Genomic DNA, 19,770 nt, shown 5'->3' with positions numbered 1-19,770 from the left:
TTGGGGGCTGGTGGTAATCCTGCCAGATTTTGGCAGAGCTGTGCTGGAAGGGTGCTGTCAGACTTGGCCTTGTGGGGCAGCACCTGTGCCTACAAAAATGGATGCTCACAAAAGGCACTACACCAGTGACAAATGGGCTGTCACTGTTGAGACACAGTCAACGGTGGAGATCAGGGCACCAAGCCCAACAAGTCTGTGCCAGTGGTCAGGCTGCTGTGTGCAGCCACGGTCTGCATGGCACCTTCCGCTCGCACTGCCGCTTCAGCATGCCGGGCCCTTTGCTGGCCCCTGCTTGCTGCACGCGGCCAAGGGCTGAGCTGGGCAGTGGAGGCGGCTGGGGCTTGGGCCCTGGGCTCGCTCGCCCAGCCCCGCAGTGCTTCCACCGGCACGGGAGGAAAGGTGCTCCCTGCGGTGCCTCCGCCGCTCCTGGTGCGGGAGGGTTTTTCCATCTGCTAACAATGGGTGATGACACAGCCTGACACTGGCTGGCTGGGAGACGTGGTGGGTGTGGAGACGCACAAATGAGCCCTGGCAGGGGAAACAGTGCATTTATTGTAATCTGAGGCAGCTCTGGCAGTGTGTGCTGCAGAAGCCTGTCTATTAAGTCAGACTTGTTTCCTCATAACTGCTCCATTCTCTTCCTGTCTTGTTCCCCCACCTCTTAATGTCTAGGTGCACTCCTGAAGGATGCCAGAGCTTGTTGATGTGCTGTCGTTTGGATTTTGCTTATTTTACTTTATTAGGTTTTTTCCCTCGTAGCTGGTGGGTAGGTGCTGATGCAGCCCTTCTCTCTGCTGCGGGTGCAGGGGGTCTGGCAGCCGGGCTCAGGGCTGGCCTCAAGGCAGCGCCCGATCCCCTGAATGGATGCCTTGTTCGTGCTCCAGCCATTATGGACCTCACCACTTCGTGTACTAACAGAGTTAGCACTGAGCAGCCCTTCACATCTGCCACAGAATGACCATTTGTATTTGTGGGCAGGTGTATTTTCTGAGTTCATATTAACAGTTTATTCAGTAATTGTCTGCAGTCTCTTACCCCCATGCTGCCTGTGCCTGTCTCCCTTTGCTTTCTTTTGTCCAGTGTGCAGGGAGAGGCAGGCCAGCATCAGTATTTGCTGGCGCTCCCACAGTCTTGTAAGAATGAACTCCAGGGTCTTCAAGAAGCAAGTTGGGGATGTTTAAATAGTATGGACAAGACAAAAAAACAGAGGCCCGATCGTGTTATTTGATCTGGGCAAGTAGATTATTTTTTTCTTGTAGTGCAGGCTAGATAAAGCCTAGGAGGATCTACCAGGGTGTAGGGGACTGGCTATGTGGGAGAAATTCTATGTACAGTTGACTAAAATGAGAATCTTCTTCTCTCGCCCTGATTTTTCCATAGCTTTCACCTGATACTGTTGCTTGGTAGTTTTTATCTACATTTCTTGTAGTGTTACTTAAATACTCATCATTTGCATCTATGGGAGCCATGGCTCAGCTACTTGCTGTCTGTGACTGACAAGCTATAAGCAACTGGCTGTGGTCATACCTTCCTCTTTTAGGAGTTTCTGAATTTAAAATTACAGTAATGTTAACGAGACGACAATTGGCTAGACGCAAAAGGAAGGACAAGCGCCCTGTGCCGGGGCAGGAGGAGAATCAGTGGCTCTTCAACAGCATCTGTTTGTGCTCGGGGTCCTCAGCCCCAAAGCCGAGCGTTGCCTGGCATGTGCCCATCAGGGAGAGACGCAGCACAGGCTGCGAGCTGTCCCAAGAACCTGGGACTCCCGGGCCAGCGTGCACCCACTGTCCTCCTGCCTCGGCCGTACCTGAGCGGTGATAATGGTCCCCCAGGTCGCTAGTCAAGGCCGGTATGGTCGTGTGCTGTTTGTGATCTGTTAAAGGGAGTTGTGTGGGGAGATCTGTGACCAGCAATGTGCCTTTGCTTCCAGACCCCTCCTTAGACAGCAAAGTTCTGCTAGACCTCTGCGCCGGTGTGTCCCCTTAGGTGAGGGAAGAAGGGGAGGTGACCCCAGGTCTGCTTGTTGGGGAGGACGGCGGGATCAAGTCAGCCATGCGTTTTTTCTGGTGGGAGGTGAGGCTCCTGATCAGCATTAAGCTGTGCTGAGCAGAGAAAGTAAATCCCCATTGCTGGGACTCAGGTTGCTGGTCATCGGTACAGCCGTGGGAAGGCCCTCGCTTGGGAAGCGAGGAGAGACCGTGGCTCTTCCCCCTGCACCAGCGCTGAGCTGCAGCCAGGGCTGAGAGCACTGCGCATTCTGATCCTTTCCCCACCCAGTTTCTTTGTCTTGACTGCATGTGGATGCGATTGCTGTAAAAACGCACACTGCAAGCTGCAGGGACATGGGGGAATTCTCTCGCATCTTTCTGTTGCCAGGGAGGAAGCTACGGATTACCAGCACTGTGGTGATACTTCCAGAAATCACCCCAGGGGCAGCAGGTGAAGATCGAACCCAGTTCCCTGCAGAGGAATTAATTGTGCGAGAGCTTCACAGGGTGAGGCTGGCACATGAGCCCTGCTGAAGGCTCCGCTCAGCCGTGGTTCAGGCTCAGCCTGTGGAAGGAGGGTGCACTCCCATGCCAAAACCTGCACTGTGTGCACTGGGCGGGGGGGGGGGCAGAGAGGAAAGTAAGGGGAGCTTGGGAGCTGGAGGCTTGTTGGAGGCGTTTTAAGCAGTCAGGAAGATTGCGTGTTCTCTGGAACAGCTCAGTCAGCTTATGTCACCCGAGTACATGGTACCATGTGTGAAATCAGGTTGTTTGCCCCTGTACTGCCTGCAGCTGGTGTTGGACTCATGAAGATGGAGGTAGAAGAGCAGGACTTCAGCTTTCATAGTTCCGCAGGACAGGATCTGTTCCCCACAGGACAGTGTCCGTTCTCTCCCGTCAGTGTAAGCTGTGTTGCCCAGGTCCAGGAGCATGAATACAGGAGAAGCATAAGAACGGTTCTGCTCCAGGTGCTCCTCCACTGTCCAGCTGCACTCCTTCAGAGAAGGCTGCTGGCCACTAAGGTCAGTAGAAAGAAGAACAGAGGAGGTGGTAAATGATGAGATGGGAACACAGTTCAGTGCCTCCTGGGTCCTGTGTAAACCTGTGACGTTGTGAAACACCTCAGAAGCTTTTGACTTCTATCTATGTATTTTATGGAAACATATTTGCTCTGTCCCTAGTGCCTCGCCTTCGTACTCTTCTGCTTTGGTGATACTTCTGGCAGGTTCCATTCAGAAACAGCCCTTACAAGTATGATTTTTTTTCAGTCCTTGCTCTTGTCTTGTTGTTTCAAGTATCGGTACAGATGTGAACTTCCTGCAGTATCGGCTGTTGGGCCTGGTGCAGGAGAGCACCACGAAGGGCACCATACTGGCCTCTGAGTATTGCCTGCTACTGACAACTGCTGTGTTCTTCCCTCCGCAGAGTGATCGTCTGCTTATTAAAGGAGGGAGAATAGTCAACGATGACCAGTCATTCTATGCTGACATTTACATGGAGGATGGCCTCATAAAGTAAGTATGGGACTTCTGTAGCATAGTATCTCCATCTCCCCTTAAGTCAGCTTTAGGTTGGATGGTTATTGGCTTTTTGTGGATGTAGTCTGTACCCAACTTGCCAGGCAGTAAAAGGTGATAGCCTACTCTGGTTAGAGGCTCAGCTCTCTGCAGTGTGTGTGAGCACATACGTGACTGCCTGACATGTTTGCATAGTAACTCCAGTGACTGAATTGCAGTTGGGCTGGCGACTTCATGACACAGCATTCATTGTACAGCAAAGCTGTATCTAATTGCACCAGGAACAACATTTGTCTTGACTCCTGTTTTGCCCTTTGTCAACGGTATTAGCATGAATTAGCCCACACAAAATCCCACTTTGTTAGCACTAACAAGAACAGTGCTGTGCTGCTGTTCATCTGCATCCTTGAGATTTTCAGGAATTGTGGGCAAACCTCTGGGTCATAGAACCATAGAATGGTTTGGGTTGGAAGGGACCTGTAAAGGCCACTCAGTCCAACCTCCCTGCAAGGAGCAGGGACATCTCCAACCAGATCCGGTTGCTCAGAGCCCCGTCCGACCTGGCCTTGAGTGTTTCCAGGGATAGGGTGTCTACCACCTCTCTGGGCAACCTGGGCCAGTGCTCCACCATCCTTAAATCTGAATTTTTTCCTTATATCTGATCTCTTAGTTTAAAACCTCTTTTAGTTTAAAACCATTACCCCTGTCGCAGCAGGCCCTGGTAAAACCTAGGTCCCCTCAGCTTCTTTGTATGTGTTTGAGAGGTGTAGTGGTAACTCCATTGTTTAAAGGCTGCAGTTGAATTGTGGCAAATATGTCGCATTGGGACCAGTCCAAGCTGGGTGAATTGAAGGAACTGTGAATTGAAGGATAGTTTATAGCAAAGATACTTGAAAAGGCATTGCTTGCTCTGTGGTAAGAGGAAAATATCCAGCCTTCCCAGGATGGTATATTTTAAAAACCTAGCAGCAGAGAAATACTTCAAGAAGTGGGACTGTAGTTTTATGAGGCTGTTTTTAGCTTGTGAACAAGAGCATAAGTGATTGCCTAGTACTTGGAGCCAGGCAGGGATCAGAGCCAGCTTCGGGTCTTGCTATGGCACAGACTTTCTGGCTATCCTTGGGCAAATAATTTAGCCTTGTCTGCAGCCTGGAGGTCACAGGATTTCACTGCCTTGGAAGTAAAATGCTCTCGCAAGTGAATTCTGGTAAGAATACAGTAAGCAGTTTAAATCCTTGGTGATGGATTAATCTCAATAAAAGCAGCAGAAAGAGCTGCTGGTTTATTGCTAAACTCACTAAAGTGAGCAGTTCTGTCCACAGGACTTCTATTATTCTAAGGAAAAAAACATGCAAAGTGACTAAGTGCATGTGGCACTAAGGTTGAATGAAATGCAAAAATGGAATTTGCTCCTCATTTACCTCCCCGATATGCCAAGGAAATCAGAAGTTTTCCACTAAAACCAACTTGTCTTTTATCTCGATTTGTCAGGGAAGACTGAGGAAGGCTTGATGAAAATAGGATTTCTGAAAGAAGAGATTTGAAGGCTGAGTGCTACATATGGACAGATAAAAGGATTGGGGGGGGCGGGGGGCTGAGTGAAGGGAGTCCTAAGGTTCAGGTGATCTGGCCTGCAGAAGGGATGGGTATGTGGAGGGAGGAGAATGTCGTGTGCTAGAATGGCACAAACTCCAGAGGACTGTAATGGTATGTTAGGTTATGAGCAGGTGTGTACCGGAACTTTGTAGGTTTGCTGTTTTCAGAAGATATTTTTAGGTACTTGGGACTTTACCTGCCTTCACTACAGCGTGGCCCTGCTGAGATGTCCTTCAGGGGCATGAAGGAGACAATGTGAGAGGGGAGGTCCTGGGGAGGGGAGGACTCTGCCTGTGCTCCTTGGGAAGAGAGTGAGCCCAGTGCTTCCAGGCTGTGCCGTGAGCCCTGCGGGCTGCAGCCAGCCGTGCTGTGCACTTGGTGAGCTCCTCCCCAGCTCCCGGGAGGGAGTCTTCCCTCTACCCTTGGGACTTTGTGCTGTGAGCTGCATTACAAGTCCCTGACAAGCCCTGAGCTGGCCTAGCAGCTGTGGCATTATGCTGGGAAATCATCTTTCTCTGTAAGTAAGCCTCAGACTTGAGCCTTACTTAAGGTGGGCAGAAGGACCGGGGAGAGGAGCGATTAGCGGTGCGGCTTACTGGAAGCAGGGCTGATGTCGGGTTTTGTGAGCATGCACCCTGGGTGGCGGGTAGGATGGTTATGCTGGAAACACTTGCAGGAGCCTGACTCATGAGTCTGTGGGGTATGAAGTGTCCTAGGCAGCCTCTCACCACGCATTGCAGGGCTCTGCATGCCCATCGGACCGTACTCCCCCAGTCCCCCAGCCCAGTGCCTGCTCCAGACAGCAGGTGCCATCACAGGCCCCGCTGGAGCAGTGGGACAGATGGCAGCCACCCCTGGATGGCGCAAACTGTAGGTTTAAGCAAGCTGGACAATCCTGCGTTTTGCTGCAGAGTGAGGTGGTTTCACCCTGCTGTCTCCTGCAAGCCCAGCTGTGGGAGTGGGAAGGAGTGGGGCATTTCTACTCATGGGAGGAGTTGGCCTGGCTGCTCCCTAGCTGAACTGTTCATTCGTTATGTTGTGGCTGATTCTCCGTTGTGTGTGGCTCACCACCTTGGTATGATCTCATCAGGCAGATTGGAGACAATCTGATTGTCCCGGGAGGGGTCAAAACCGTAGAAGCCAATGGGAAGATGGTGATCCCTGGAGGAATTGATGTCCACACTCGCCTGCAGATGCCATACAAGGGGATGACAGCTGTGGATGATTTTTTCCAAGGGACGAAAGCAGCCCTGGCTGGTGGAACCACCATGATCAGTGAGTACAGCAGGCAGGTCCTGAACATGACAGCATCCAGCACACTTGAAATGTTGCCCCAGTTATTTCTTCTTCTCTTTGCTTTTCTCAGTCGTCTTTATTTTAAAGGTCTATGACAGTGTGCTCATCTTTTCTGTGATCGCTGTCAATGCAGCCTAGAGAGTGAGGAGCAGGGATCCTTAGTAATACTGAGGTGGTGGGACAGGAGATTTGCGTAGGACCTCTTGCCCTTGCAGATCCCGTGTTCTGCAATGCTTCATTGTCTGCAGCCACTGGTGCCCCTGGGACCCTCAAAAAGGAACAGTAGCATAACTTTTTTCCCTGTTAAATAAAAATAGGGTAGCATGATGCTCAGATGACTCTGAGCAGAGGAACAAAGCAATGTCCTGGCATCCCACACTGCTTGGAAGCAAACAGTGCTAACAAAAAAAGGAAAGGAAATTCTGGGGTCCTTCTCTGGAGAACATCTCGGTTGTGCATTGATTTGTGGTCCAGGTTTTACTGCTGTGCAGTGGTCATGGCTGTAGGCACTGCAGGGTTTCTTGGGATGCAAGGGCAATTATTGATTGTTCCAGTAAAGGACTGGGTTTCCTGCTCTCCTCCCACTGGTTCTCCTTGCCTTGTGGGCTAAAAAAAATAAGTTGTGTGAAACAGACTGTGGCAGGCCATGGGGATTACATGGTGGGCAATAAAAGGTGCATTAGTATTGCAGCATGGGAGGAAGCTATGTGTTAATGGGGTGGAAGTCGGGGTGAGGAAGGACAAGGCCCTTCAGCTTTCAGCTGATTTCTCAGCAGAAGCCTGTAAAAGCCCCTGATTCCATGCCAAAGGCCATTAAGCAAAGGCTCTGTGTGCTTCCCTGCTGATAAATGCACTTGGAGGAGCTCAGGCACGTTGGTGATGGAGGTGATGGGGACCTCTTTGGAGCTGCCCTGAGGCTGCTGAGGAGATGAGCCTGGGATCGCAGAGATGCCCGGCAGCATGCAGGGCAGCGGTTGGGTGGCCTGTGCGTGGAGCCCTTGCCCACCCCTTGCCCCTGCTGTTCCTCTGCAGTGGACCACGTGGTGCCAGACCCCGAGTCCAGCCTGGCAGAGGCATTGGAGCGATGGCGGGAGTGGGCTGATGGGAAGGCCTGCTGCGACTACGCCCTACACGTGGACATTCCCCGCTGGAGCGACCGCGTCCGGCAGGAGCTGCACACCATGGTCCAAGAGAAAGGTCTGCTGCCCCAAACTTGCTGCGCACGGGCTTCAGCAGGCCACATGCCCTTGCCGTGGGGTGGTCACGGTGGAGAGGGCAGCGGGTGACCATGCTGTTTGTCCTCTGCTGTTGAGTGCCTGCTGGGATTCTGCACGGCTGTGAGTGGGAGTTGTGTCCCGCGGATGAGCTGGTGGGAAGGCAGCCTAGAGCAGGCAGCCTGACTAGGACCACCGGGGAGGGAGAGCCCCCGACTCACCCCTCTCCTCTCTCCTCTGTCCCTAGGAGTTAACTCCTTCATGGTGTACATGGCGTACAAGGATTTGTACCAGATGTCGAACACCGAGGTGAGACCCCTTTTGCCGCCTCGACTGTGCCAATGTGAGGGGCAGCGCAGGGGATAGCGGCCATGCTGGGCGCAGGGAGGCCAGGGTGGCCGGTGACGCACAGTACCGGCCTGGGCCTCGTGGCTCCTCTCTGCCCTCGCTGCCTTCTGACCGCTGCCCCTGGGCTGCGGGCAGGGTGTGCCTGCCACACTGGGCTGCCCCCGGCACGTGGAGCAGAGGTCTGGCGTGGAGGTCACTGAGAGCGTCCGCCGGCCGTGGCCTTTGGAGACCACCGCCTGGCACGGCCAGAGCTGGTCCCAGCGCGCCCAGACTGGACCCTGCCACTGCCAGGGCCTTCGGGTGAAAGGGCGGTGCGGGGTGCCAAGACCATGCACAGGCCAGGGCAGTCTGTCTGCTTGGTAATCATTTTTTCTTGTCTCTGTTTTAGCTGTATGAGATATTCAGCTGCCTGGCAGAGCTGGGTGCCATAGCTCAAGTTCATGCCGAAAATGGAGATATAATTGCACAGGTAACTAACTGCCCTTCTTTCAGCCCCTTCTGCTATAAAGGGGCTGAAAATCTATCCCAGGCAGATTTGTTGTGGGACATTAGCAAAATGACTTAAGCTGCATGGACGTCTTTTGCAAGGTGTCTCTCTGCTGCTCAGCAGCAATATCAAATTTACCAAGATTTTCTGCTGTGAATATGTGGTACATAAGTGGATCTGAAATAGTCAATTTGTGATTATCTAAATGGAAGAGAGTGGGTCGTTGAGTACAGTATGTTCACTCCAACTGCAGTTTTTGTTCAGTGTGGAGAGGCAGAGACCTTTGCCTTGTACATGCTGGTGGTAGTTCCCAGGAAGAAGGCAGAAGATTTGTCCTCTCCATTCCCCATTTCAGTCCATTTTACTTTCATTGTTCCTGGCAAATGTGTATTTCTCCAGAGTTTGGTCAACATAGGAGAGGAGATTGCAGAGGAAGAGATGTGATGCATGGCCTGAACAGAAACAGGATGTGAGCAGAGCTCCAGGCTTCAGACTCTAATGTGCTGTAGGTGGTGGGAGGTGCTTTGTGGTGGGTGAAGAGGAAGACACAAGACGAGTATTGTTGGGTCTTTGCTTGGCACTTTCACTGTGGCACAGAAGATGTCAGAGGAGGTAACACGCAGTGCTTACCTGCTCTGCAGCCTCATTCTTTGATACGCTTGTCCAACAGCTCTGAACACATCTGTTATCATTGCTGGAGTTACACAGTGCTGGCACAGATTGGTGGCATTATTTAATGCCCATCATATGCTCAGTACTCTACAAGGCACAGGAAAAAGTCCATAAAACTGCTTGCTTACAAACTTACTGCTACTGTGCATCCACTTCGTGCCCCACAACACCTCCTGAAGAAATGTTGTCTGTTGTGCAACTGCACATGGTTTCTGCAAGTCAAGGGCAGGTGCTGGATGGCAGCAAACATGTGCACTACCACAGACTGACAGCGCATGGATGAAGGTGTGAGGATCAGAAGGAACCCCGAGGACTTTGGTCAGGGCAGGCCATGAAGTCTCTCTGCATGTTTCCTTTGACCTCTGTCAACGCAAGATGTTTGAAATGAGTGAATGTGAGAGACATCTCTAGAGTACAGACCAGAGACAGGCAGGCCAGCACGTGGTGCACACACACACGCAATCATCTATGGTCCGTATTTATAACAGAAAAATACTTGGGGGAATGTTAATACGGGAACCAACACCCCACACCACCAGCTTCCGTAGAAGTTGATACAGGGCAGGATATAGCACTTGCTGACATCCAAATGCTAAATAACAGCACTGGGGACCCAGGAGTAACTTTGGGAGGAGAATTTTTCTATTGGCTTTAATGATTGTTTTCTCAATAGTTTATACTTTGACTACTTGCTTTTCAGAAGAGGAGCCAGGGCAGGCCTTGGAAAGGGACTGTAAACATCAAGTGCTGTTCATGAAGCTGGAGAGTTTTGTACCTTTTTTCCTCCATACTGTGCTTATTTCATCAAAGAGGTTTCAGTCAATGTCCGTGCTTCCTCCAGCACTCTTGTTTCCCCATCCTCCCTCTTTCTCTCTCAAACCCCCGGAGGGTGCAGCAGCCTCTCACCGTGCACAGTGGTCCCACAGGACGTGGGGTGGTGGCAGTCCTGAGGGAAGGGCTCAGCACAGGAAGGATCTGTTTTTCTGTGTGGTTGATAGTTTCACAGTCTTGTAATGTCCCTCTGTCCTTTCAATGTCCTAGGAACAAACTCGGATGTTGGAGATGGGAATAACTGGCCCCGAGGGCCACGTGCTGAGCAGACCTGAGGAGGTAAGATGCAAAAGACGGTGCCAGCCTTGCTGCACTGGAGATCTTTCCCCACAAGTCACAGTAGGACTTAGTCTATGTAGTGGGGCCAAGCAAGTATTGTGTGTGTGTGTGTATGCATCTGTGGGTCTCCGTTTATACAGGCAATACTGTCTTGTTCATCGTCAGCTCAGGAAAGAGCGAGGTGCGGTTTGTGGCAAACATTTTTCAGTCTTGCTCGAGTCTCTAGCAGAGACAAGGGCTTCTGACTCTCCCAGCGATTAGTCAATCAACAAAAAGATCTGTATGGTTGTAGCAGTATTTGAGGCTGGTTTGGGGGCGTTTGCTTGTATAGGTGATTCCACGGGTATAAGAGGCCTGAGAAAAATGGAATGGTGAGTTTTAGTTCCTCTGAAAATTCCTTGATGTCTGTCTGAGTACAGACAGATTCCAGCCTCTTCCTGCTTAATCTCTGCTTAGGGTCTAAAGTGTGTTTCAGAATCAGACAGACAAAGCCATTGGTGGAAGGAGTGGGAGGGAAGGAGAGGGGGAATTTCCTGGTTACAGATCATTGCCAAGACACTAATTAGATTACTTTTAATTTTAGCTCACAGGGTATTTTTCTGTTTGGTCCATTAATCTGGGTTGAGTTTAATTTTAGATAGGTTTTCTTGAGATAGCTCTCTGCTGAGTGGTACTTCTAACTTTCCACAGCACGTGAAAGAAGAAAACAATAGGAATTTGGTACAAATTCCTGGCAAAGCTGAGCAGGGAAGCACAGGGACAGATTTGTACTTCAGGGTCTGCTGGAAGTAAAATCAGTTGGCTTAAGCTGAAAGTGTAAGAAGTTGACTGTATTATGGCTGGTAACAGCATATATAGCCTAGTGTAATACAGTGCTTATTCTCTTTGAAGTATGAGACTGTAAAGCATTTTCCTGTACAGACAAGAGACTCAATGTCAACTACAGTAGATCAGAGTCCCTCTGTGTGTAAACTGCCATTTATTTTTATGGCTCTAGACCCTTTGCCACTGATTGGCAAGCTAACTCACAATTAGAGGATGCTGTGGTTGTGCCAGTGTTTGAGAACTGGCCTATTATCATAGGACAGCACTGCAGTGCTTCTTGTCCAGAGCTGGTGAAACACTGTTGAATGTTTGGTCTTGAAATGCCATTAAAGCGTAAGGCAACTGAGAACAGTGCACGAAGGCTCTAGATATCATCTGTTCATCCAAATCTTATTGCCTTTGAAAATAAACAGTGTCCCTCTTCCGGAACATCCTCTACCTGGGAAAACGTTAGGTAGAGCACAAATGACCCTGCTACCCCCCATAAAGCCTGCAGGTAGATGGCAAATCATTGGGAGAGCGGTCCATAGCTCTGTGGGTCTGCTCTGTCCAGAGGGACCTCAGTGGGGGTTAAGATAGGCTTTTCTATCAGGTGACAGTGGTGATCTGGTACAGCAGCATGGTGCTGCTCCAGATTGTAACCTTTGAAGGATATTCAGTGATGGCTCTGTTTGCTCCTGACCACATGTTAAACCCCATCAATTACTCGAGTCCGTAAGTGCACTGATAAAAATGTTTTCATGTTTAAATTTCTGTTTAAAAAGTCTTTAAGCAGAAGAGAAAAACCCCTTTTCACTGTGCAGCAAACAGGCCTGCAGGAGTACAAGAGGGGTGTGGGTGCATGTGTGTCTGGGTGCAGTGGTCTGCTTCTCCTGCTGCTGGGAGGGTTCAGTTTGCAGGGCTAGCTGCTTGGTCCGCAGGCAGTTACTGTGTTCCCTGGCGCTGGCAGTCCCGGCCTCCCCCGGGAGCTAGCTGATTGGTACATTGTCTTTTTAAGGCTTCTGTTTTGAACTTTCTCATGCTGAAGCTTGAAGCCAAACTGCAGAGCAAACACTTGGAGAACCTCTGGGGCTGAGCTCAGGCTGAGCACAGGCTGATGTAATAGTCCAAAGATATCCCTCGTGATGGAAATCCACCCTCCGCTAACAGCAGGACAGTGAAACACAGGGCGCTGTCAGCAGGCTGGGATGAGCAGCAGCTGCATCACAGGACAGCCAGAACTTTTTGCAAACAGCCTGCCAGTGCATAGCTCGTTGCACCCCAGACATGGGAGGGGTGACGTTTGGTTAAACCAAACGTATCTGCAGGAGCGCCTGGAGCAGTGAGTGGTCTGAAGGGGCAGACCTTTTGCTGCCTGGCCTCAGCCTGTGAGCCGTGCTGTCAGGCATGGGCAGTAGTCCCTGGGCTTCTCTGGCTGTCGAGAGAGCTGGAACAAGACAGCAGAAAAAACAGCAGATGTAGCTCTGCACTGGCCCCTGAGCACAGTCCAGGCAGCGCTCCCATGCCGAGCATCATGTGGCTGTAGCCTGCAAGTTGGGCCAGACCTTCGGGAGACTTCACCTCTCAGGTCTTCGTGATTAACCTGCCCTCGAGGAGTCACGGGAAAGAGTGAGGGCACAGGGTGTCAGCAGCAACTTGTGGTGTGCCAAGAGGAGCAGGGGCTCTTCCCTGCCCACTCAGTGCTTCTCTGCAGCCGTGCGCTGTTCTCTCTTCCAGCTGGAAGCAGAAGCTGTCTTCCGGGCCATTACTATTGCCAGCCAGACCAACTGTCCTCTCTACGTGACTAAAGTGATGAGCAAAAGTGCTGCTGACCTCATCTCGCAAGCCAGAAAAAAAGGTGAGTGGCAGCTGCTGCTGCACTCAGCCTTGCTGTGGGTGCTGGGATCCTGGACAACTGAATTCAGTGGTCCCAGTGTCCTCATGGATGTTTTGCCAAGACCGCCATTGTGCCTCAAGAGCAATCCAGTACTTCCCCTTCTGCTGGGGAGCAGTTAGTTCAGGGATTTATCTGACTTGTGAAGGGCACAGGGACACAGCACCAGGCCACATGGAGCCACCTCCTGTTGTCATGTCAGGTAACATCAACATGTGGGTCACTGGTAGGAGCAGTGCTTTAAACACCGGAGTTTGTCTGCAGCTCTGAAGGGCTCTCTTTGAGGAGGCTCGTCCAATCTACAGGCAAGTGGTTTGAGCTGCTGCGTGTAGCCCTGGCCTCCCTTTGAAGTGCCGGCCCCTTGGGGGTGCCTGGGTGCCTTTTCAGGTGGCTGGGGGGCTCCATTTGTCACTGGTGGTGGACCACAGGGACTCTGCAAACGCACATGGGCACATCCACAGCTGTGTTCAGTGAGCAGTGTGCACCCACCTGACATGGGTCTGGGTGTCCTCTGGGCACGACAGGCTGTTGGTAGTGCTGTGGAACAGAGAATGCCTCCAGGCTCCACCAAAACAGCGTCCTTTCTGTTCCCCTTTCCAGGGAATGTGGTATTTGGTGAGCCAATCACGGCCAGTCTCGGGACTGATGGGACCCACTACTGGAGCAAGAACTGGGCCAAGGCTGCAGCATTTGTGGTCTCTCCACCTCTGAGCCCAGATCCCACAACCCCTGACTACATCAGCTCCCTCCTGGCCAGGTGAGTGACAGCTCTGCTGGGTGATGCTGCTAGCGGGAAGAAGTGGACTCTGACTTCGGATAGGGAAAGGAGAGGTTAGGGAGTATTTGGGCAGCATAAACGTTAGTCCAACCCGAACCACTTCACTGCAGGTATTTAATGAGCTGACTGATGAAATGGCTCCGACTCAGAGCTGTGGTGGCTTATCCCTGAGAGCAGTGGGGGGACACAGGAAGCACCATAAGCTTAACATCGGTAATGAGACAAATGCCAGGGCAAGTAGTCATGAACCATTTTAAATGCCCTGAAGAAGGCAAAGAAATGAGGACCAGGTAACACAGACCTGTCCATGAAAGCGTTCACCAAGCCAGAGAAGCCCTTCTGCCCATGCGGGATGGGGAACGGCTGCCTGGGTTGCGATGGTTGCAGGAGAAGGTGGAAGGGTTACAGGTGTCACAAGCTGATGGGGGCCCACCGTTCAAATACAAAGCAGATGTTTTCTCACACCTGTACAGGTGAGCAGTAGTAACAGCCTGCAGAGTGCACGAGGCCTTTAATGGCAGCTCATGCACATTTGAGAGGGACAGTAGGTCATTTTTTCACCCGGAAGGCAAGGAGATGGGGAAGGGATTTGTTGAAAATAGATAGCAAACAATAAAAGCACTTCAGCAATTTGCTTCAGCAATTGACCTTTCACAGTTATACTCCATCCTCTCACTAGCAAGGCATGCACAGCAGCTAGGGATGCAGAGCTCATTGCTGGCCCTGTGCACATGCCTCATGTGACTCGCACGCCCCTCTCAGCCTGTGTTTGCACGCTGAATTGTCTGCATGGCGACTGGTCTGTGTTAGCCAGGGGATGACTGACACTCAGGGGGCTGTAAATGGAAATGACCTTTGAGGTAATGCTGGAAACATCTCTGACTAGATGAGCAAGGGCTGACTGGTCAGTAGAAGGTGTCTCGGCAGAGGGGCACGTTAGGATAAACCTGGGTTGTGCCAGGGTGGTTGTGCCAGGCTGGTTTAAGAGAGGTGCTAGTGCATTTGGGGTATGAATGTGCAGCTCACCCTGGATTTTGCTGTGGTCAAGGAGCAAGAGATGCCTCTGCTAGGTCTGGATCTATGAAATAGGTGCAAGTGTTGGGGACTGGCAGGGAAAAATGAGCCCAGCTCCTGAACTGGTTTTCTAATCCTTCTCTTCCACTTCAAATTTACCCCAGACCTCAAAGGAGAGGCAAGAACGCTTCTGAGTCCCTGCAGCCTACAGGTGTCTGTCCTGACATCCTTCCCATGCCGTTTTCTGTGAGGATTCAGCAGGAGGAGAGGCTGCGAGGCTCCAGCTGGGCTGGATGGCTTGTTTTCTTCCACTGGGACAGATCTGGTGGAGATTAGGAAGCATGTTTTGTCATCAGCCCGTGTCTCTGGCTGTGCAGTCAGTCAGACATATGGCAGAAATTACCAGAGGAAGATGGAGATTATCAGTGGATTAGGGCTCATTTGCAGCCTCGAGCAGAGCTGTTGTGTCCACATCATCCAGGGTTCAGGCACAGCCGGTCTGGGAGCCAGGTGCTTGAGGACATTTCCCTTGTGTGGGCAGCGCCAGGAACTGGCCTGCATTGGTCTACTTCCTTTTGCCCAGCAGCGATGACTTTCTAGCTGCTGCCTGTCCCCTGCTCTCCAGGGACCCAGCAGCAACTGGGTGACTTCCAAGGAGCCACGGGCAGCTCCTTGCCCGGCCCTGCCTGTCGGCAGCTCACTGGCTCTGCCTGTTCCTGCCCTCTGCTATCGTTGTCAGGAGTGGGATGGGTTAGGGCATCTCATCCCACCGGTGGCCCTACAGCGCTGGGTAGCAGCTGCTGGAGAGCGCTGCAGTGAAGCTTTCCTGGGCCTGCTGGAGAGAGCTGCTTCTGCGGAGTCCTGACTGTCTTTGTCCCACTGTCAGATTTACATGTGGCTGTGGGGGGCATTTGCTTTTGTGGCAGTGGTGTGGCAGAGCTGCTGTAGCTTGGGCTAGAGGCTGCAGCTGGGGCCGCTCTGCACTTGCAAGCACACCTTGGTGTGCGCTGCCGGCTGCTGCAGCTCACGCTGCGAGTGTCCACGCAGGGCTGAGAGGAGCCCCTGGTGAGCTCCTGCCACTCAGCCTTCAGACTGAGGGGTTGTAGAAACAGGGGTGCAGAGTCAAACAGAGCTGAGCTGGGGGCTGAGGAGATCCATGTCCCTCGTGTCCATGCTGTTACCTGACCGCAAAATGGCTTTTGTTACCACCACCCCTCAGTGGTGACCTGCAGGTTTCGGGAAGTGCCCACTGTACATTCAGCACCGCACAGAAAGCAATTGGAAAAGACAACTTTACGGCAATCCCAGAAGGGACCAATGGCATAGAGGAACGAATGTCTGTCATCTGGGATAAGGCAGTGGTAAGAGTGACGCCACGGAGGGGGCAGAGCGGGCAGGGTTGACGGGCACCTCAGGCACCCATGTTCTCACCACTGCAGAGCTGGGCACCCAGCTGCCTGTCTCCTCTCTGGCTTTGAGAGTCAAAACAAGAGGCAGCTGTTGTGGGTTTATGGTGAACAGCCAGGAGCTGTGACTGTGCCCTGGTTTTCATTCTGTTTGGCACCAATATTAAGATCAGCCAGAGCAGTCTGGGCCCAGCCAGCCAGTCGCTTGTGTGGGAGTGAATCTGGTGCTTCCCAGGACCCTTACTCTCCCCAAAAGAGTGCTTGGTTCTTTTTGTGTCTGAGCAGGCCACAGGAAAGATGGATGAAAACCAGTTTGTAGCTGTGACAAGCACTAATGCTGCAAAAATCTTCAACCTGTACCCACGGAAAGGGAGAATAGCAGTGGGCTCGGACAGCGATCTGGTTATATGGGATCCTGATGCGGTGAAGATTGTCACGGCAAAAACCCATCAGTCTGTAAGCTCTCTGCTCGTCTGTGGGAATGCTGGAGGGTGGGGTGTGAGTAGCTCTGTGTAAAGACTACCTAGCTGCTGGCAGCTTGGCACTGCCCTGCCATGCTGGAGGAGGAGGGACTGAGTCCAAGCTGCAGGCGATGCCAGCTGTGACTGGGGGGTAGGATGTCTGTGAGCCCCGGGCTCTGCTTGCGGGGCTTTTCTCACCCTGCTGTGTTGTTCTTCTGAGCTTGGCCCACACAGTTGGAAGGGCACACATTTCTCCTTATCTGGCATCCTCTTCCAGGTGCAATTTTTTCCAGGCTTTGCCAGCATGCTTTGTTCATGCCTTGCCTCAAGCCTAGGTCGTGCCCTCCTCTGTTGTTGGAGTCCTTGCTCACACCGAGCTCCGAAGCAGCAGGTCCTGGGTTCGTGTTGGGAGCTCTGGTGGGATCTTAGTGTGATGGTCTAGTGAGCTAAAGGAGGCCTCTGGGGCAGGCCAGGCTGTTACAGGTGTCCTCTCCCTGCACTGGTGACTTCAGCAGCAAGGTGTGGGACTAGAGAGCCTTGAGCAGGCAGGCAGTGCTCATGTCCCTCCTGACCATCATCCCTTGGTTGCTGCAGGCGGCTGAATACAACATCTTTGAAGGGATGGAGCTGCGTGGGGCCCCGCTGGTTGTCATATGCCAGGGGAAGATCGTGCTGGAGGATGGCAACCTGCATGTGACCCAGGGGACTGGACGCTTCCTGCTGAGCAGCCCTTTCCCTGACTATGTCTACAAGCGCATCAAAGCCAGGAGGAAGGTGAGGAGACAGGGGTACCAGGAGACAGAGTTGGGACACTGTTAGCCCAAGTTGCCCTTTTCCCTAATTGAATCCCTAACTGATTGGTTTTCCTCTGCTGTTCTCACTGGGCCCAGGAAACTGCTGCAAACTGGTATCTGTTGAGCCTACAGCTGGGATAGCAAAGGCCTGGGTAGCGAGCTGTGACCTCAGTGTTGATGGTGTGCCAGTGCTGCAGGCAGATGCTCGGCTGGGTCAGCAGTGGGTGATGCCTGCCCTTGTTGCTGTCCTGCTGCAGCAGGAGTCTGGAGGGAGGTGCTGAGTTAAAAATGAGGAGACTGGGCATACACCATAGGCCTTCTCCTTCCCCATCCATGCAGCATAAACCCATGCTGAGGGACTGCTTCTTGCGCTGGGCTCTGCACACTTTGCAGGGTGGGAGCGAAGGGAGGCCGTCACATGGGAGGTGGGGCTGCGCTTGGGCCTTAGTGCTGCAGGGAGGTCTCGGGCATGCAGGACAGAGGGGCACGGGGCTGGCAGTGCCCCTCTGCAGTGGGACTGGGGAGCCAAGGATCGCTGGAGCATGATACTGCCATGGCAGGATGCTCCGTGGGACCAGAGAAGTGTCACTGTCCTCTTATCTCCGGTGACAGATGGCGGAGATGCATGCCGTGCCCCGGGGCATGTATGACGGACCCGTGTTTGACCTGACCACTACCCCCAAGGCGGGCACTCCTGTGGGGTCAACCAGGGGGTCCCCCACGCGGCAGACACCCCCCGTCAGGAACCTGCATCAGTCTGGATTCAGCCTTTCAGGTGAGCACGTGCGGCAGCTGGGCTGGGAGAATGCAGAGCTGCTGGCCAGGCTGTCCCAGCCCCTGGCCTGGGGCGGGGGGCAGCTGGGAGATGGCCTGGGGCAAACTGAGCACAAGAGTGGAGCGTGGCAGGGCCAGATGCTGTGTGTCCCTCGAAGGACATGGCTGGAGCTGGCCTTCCACCCCTGCAGTAGAAGCAAGGAGGGCTGTGGCCACGGAGGTGCCAGCGCAGCATCCAACCCTGCTCTTGCTGCATGGGTCTGTTCACGGAGGAGCGTCTACGGTGACGTTCAAGCCACTGCTGCTCTCAAGGTTGTTACTGAGTTGGAGAGGGAGCAGGTTGCTGCAGACAGCTTCGGGAGGCCCTTCAGTGAGACCTCAGGCTGCTTGACAGGTCAGTCCTGTGCCGAAAATTCTCTTAACTTTGCTTTCCCCTTTCCCTTTGTGCTTTCTTTCATCTCTCAGGTACCCAGATTGATGAAGGTGTTCGCTCAGCGAGCAAGCGCATCGTCGCACCCCCGGGAGGCCGCTCCAACATAACCTCTCTGAGTTAAATATCCCTGCTGAGAAGGAAACAAAATCCCTGTTCAAGCAAAGGAAGAAAAATGGTACATTGGTGTTTAAGAAGGAAAAGCAAATAAACCTGTTCTGAAGAATCAATGAACCTCAAGCCTTATGTTTCACAACTGCTACTTGCTACCTAGCTTTAAAGATATTGCTTCATTTTGTTTTATGCATAGCCTTAAAATTCTGTTGTTGTTGTTGTGGGTTCAGTTGGGTTGTGTCTTTGTTCTTCCTTTCTGTATGCATGCCTCTCAGACAGGTTGCTCGGTGTTTAACGCGTATGGGATGCTGTGGTGTGGGACAGCGGGAATGGCCCGGTGTGGGCGAACCGGCCAGGCAGGCGACATGGCGGGGGCTGGCCAGACGCAGTGTGGGACAGGGAGGGCAGGTTCATGGGAGCTGGTGGGGGCAGGTGGGTCTGTGTCGTGTTCATGTCCTTCATCTCCACCCAATGCTTGTTGGCGTTTCACCACGAGGCCCACGGGGGAGCCCAAGTCATCTCTGTAACAGCTGTCACAGCACCTCGTGTAAGGAGTTTACTACTTTGTACACTTTATTAAAAAAAAACCCAGTTGTTCCTTCAAACAACTCGTGTTGCTGGTTGGCTTTTTTCTTCCTCGGGCTGCTGCTGCTGGGCAGGGGTGGTGCAGGCAAGCGGGGCAGGGGGGCTCCAGGAGGGGCTTTGGGCTGTGTTTGAGCTGGAGGAGCTCAGCGCAGGGACGGGCTCTCAGATGGAAACTGTGCAGTGCTCACTGCTGTAGGTGTCAGGGTGTTGGTGTAGCTGCTTGGGCAAAAACAAAGGTATTGGCAAAACAGTGAGTTGCAAGTGTTTGTAAAAGTCTGTTCAGTTTGTCCGTCTGGTCTCTGGCTGCAGCCTGACCTGGCCATCGCAAGAGCTGCGCCTGTCATCTGTGTAGTGACAGAGACCAGCTCTGCATGGCACTGTGGGGACACGGTGTGTGGGTCTTCCCAGCCGGGGCTGGCCAGAGGCTGTTTTCTGTGGGCACCTGTGAGTTAATGCTCCCCTTCTCTCAAGCAGTGGTCATCAAACCG

At 52.6% G+C, this 19,770-nt stretch overlaps 1 protein-coding gene across 3 annotated transcripts in view; it reads left to right on the top strand.

Moving 5' to 3' along the window:
- The window catches only part of DPYSL3 (dihydropyrimidinase like 3), a 47,482-nt gene extending 28,177 nt beyond the window's left edge, over positions 1 to 19,305 (top strand). For all 3 annotated transcript variants that reach the window (XM_086758519.1, XM_086758518.1, XM_086758520.1), the window contains exons 2-14: positions 3,414 to 3,502; positions 6,192 to 6,376; positions 7,430 to 7,594; positions 7,859 to 7,920; positions 8,348 to 8,428; positions 10,160 to 10,228; positions 12,770 to 12,890; positions 13,527 to 13,683; positions 15,938 to 16,079; positions 16,410 to 16,580; positions 17,180 to 17,359; positions 17,992 to 18,154; positions 18,619 to 19,305. In XM_086758519.1, the coding sequence (XP_086614645.1) occupies positions 3,414 to 3,502; positions 6,192 to 6,376; positions 7,430 to 7,594; positions 7,859 to 7,920; positions 8,348 to 8,428; positions 10,160 to 10,228; positions 12,770 to 12,890; positions 13,527 to 13,683; positions 15,938 to 16,079; positions 16,410 to 16,580; positions 17,180 to 17,359; positions 17,992 to 18,154; positions 18,619 to 18,707 (1,674 nt within the window). In that variant the 3' untranslated portion in view covers positions 18,708 to 19,305. The remainder of the gene's footprint in view (positions 1 to 3,413; positions 3,503 to 6,191; positions 6,377 to 7,429; positions 7,595 to 7,858; positions 7,921 to 8,347; positions 8,429 to 10,159; positions 10,229 to 12,769; positions 12,891 to 13,526; positions 13,684 to 15,937; positions 16,080 to 16,409; positions 16,581 to 17,179; positions 17,360 to 17,991; positions 18,155 to 18,618) is intronic.
- The last annotated feature ends 465 nt before the right edge of the window (positions 19,306 to 19,770 follow it).

This window comes from Chlamydotis macqueenii, chromosome 14, assembly GCF_036417535.1.
Source record: "Chlamydotis macqueenii isolate bChlMac1 chromosome 14, bChlMac1.mat, whole genome shotgun sequence".
Classification (NCBI taxonomy): Eukaryota; Metazoa; Chordata; class Aves; order Otidiformes; family Otididae; genus Chlamydotis; species Chlamydotis macqueenii.
The sequence above is the reverse complement of the archived record's forward strand: the minus strand, read 5'-3'. Positions and strand labels throughout refer to the sequence as shown.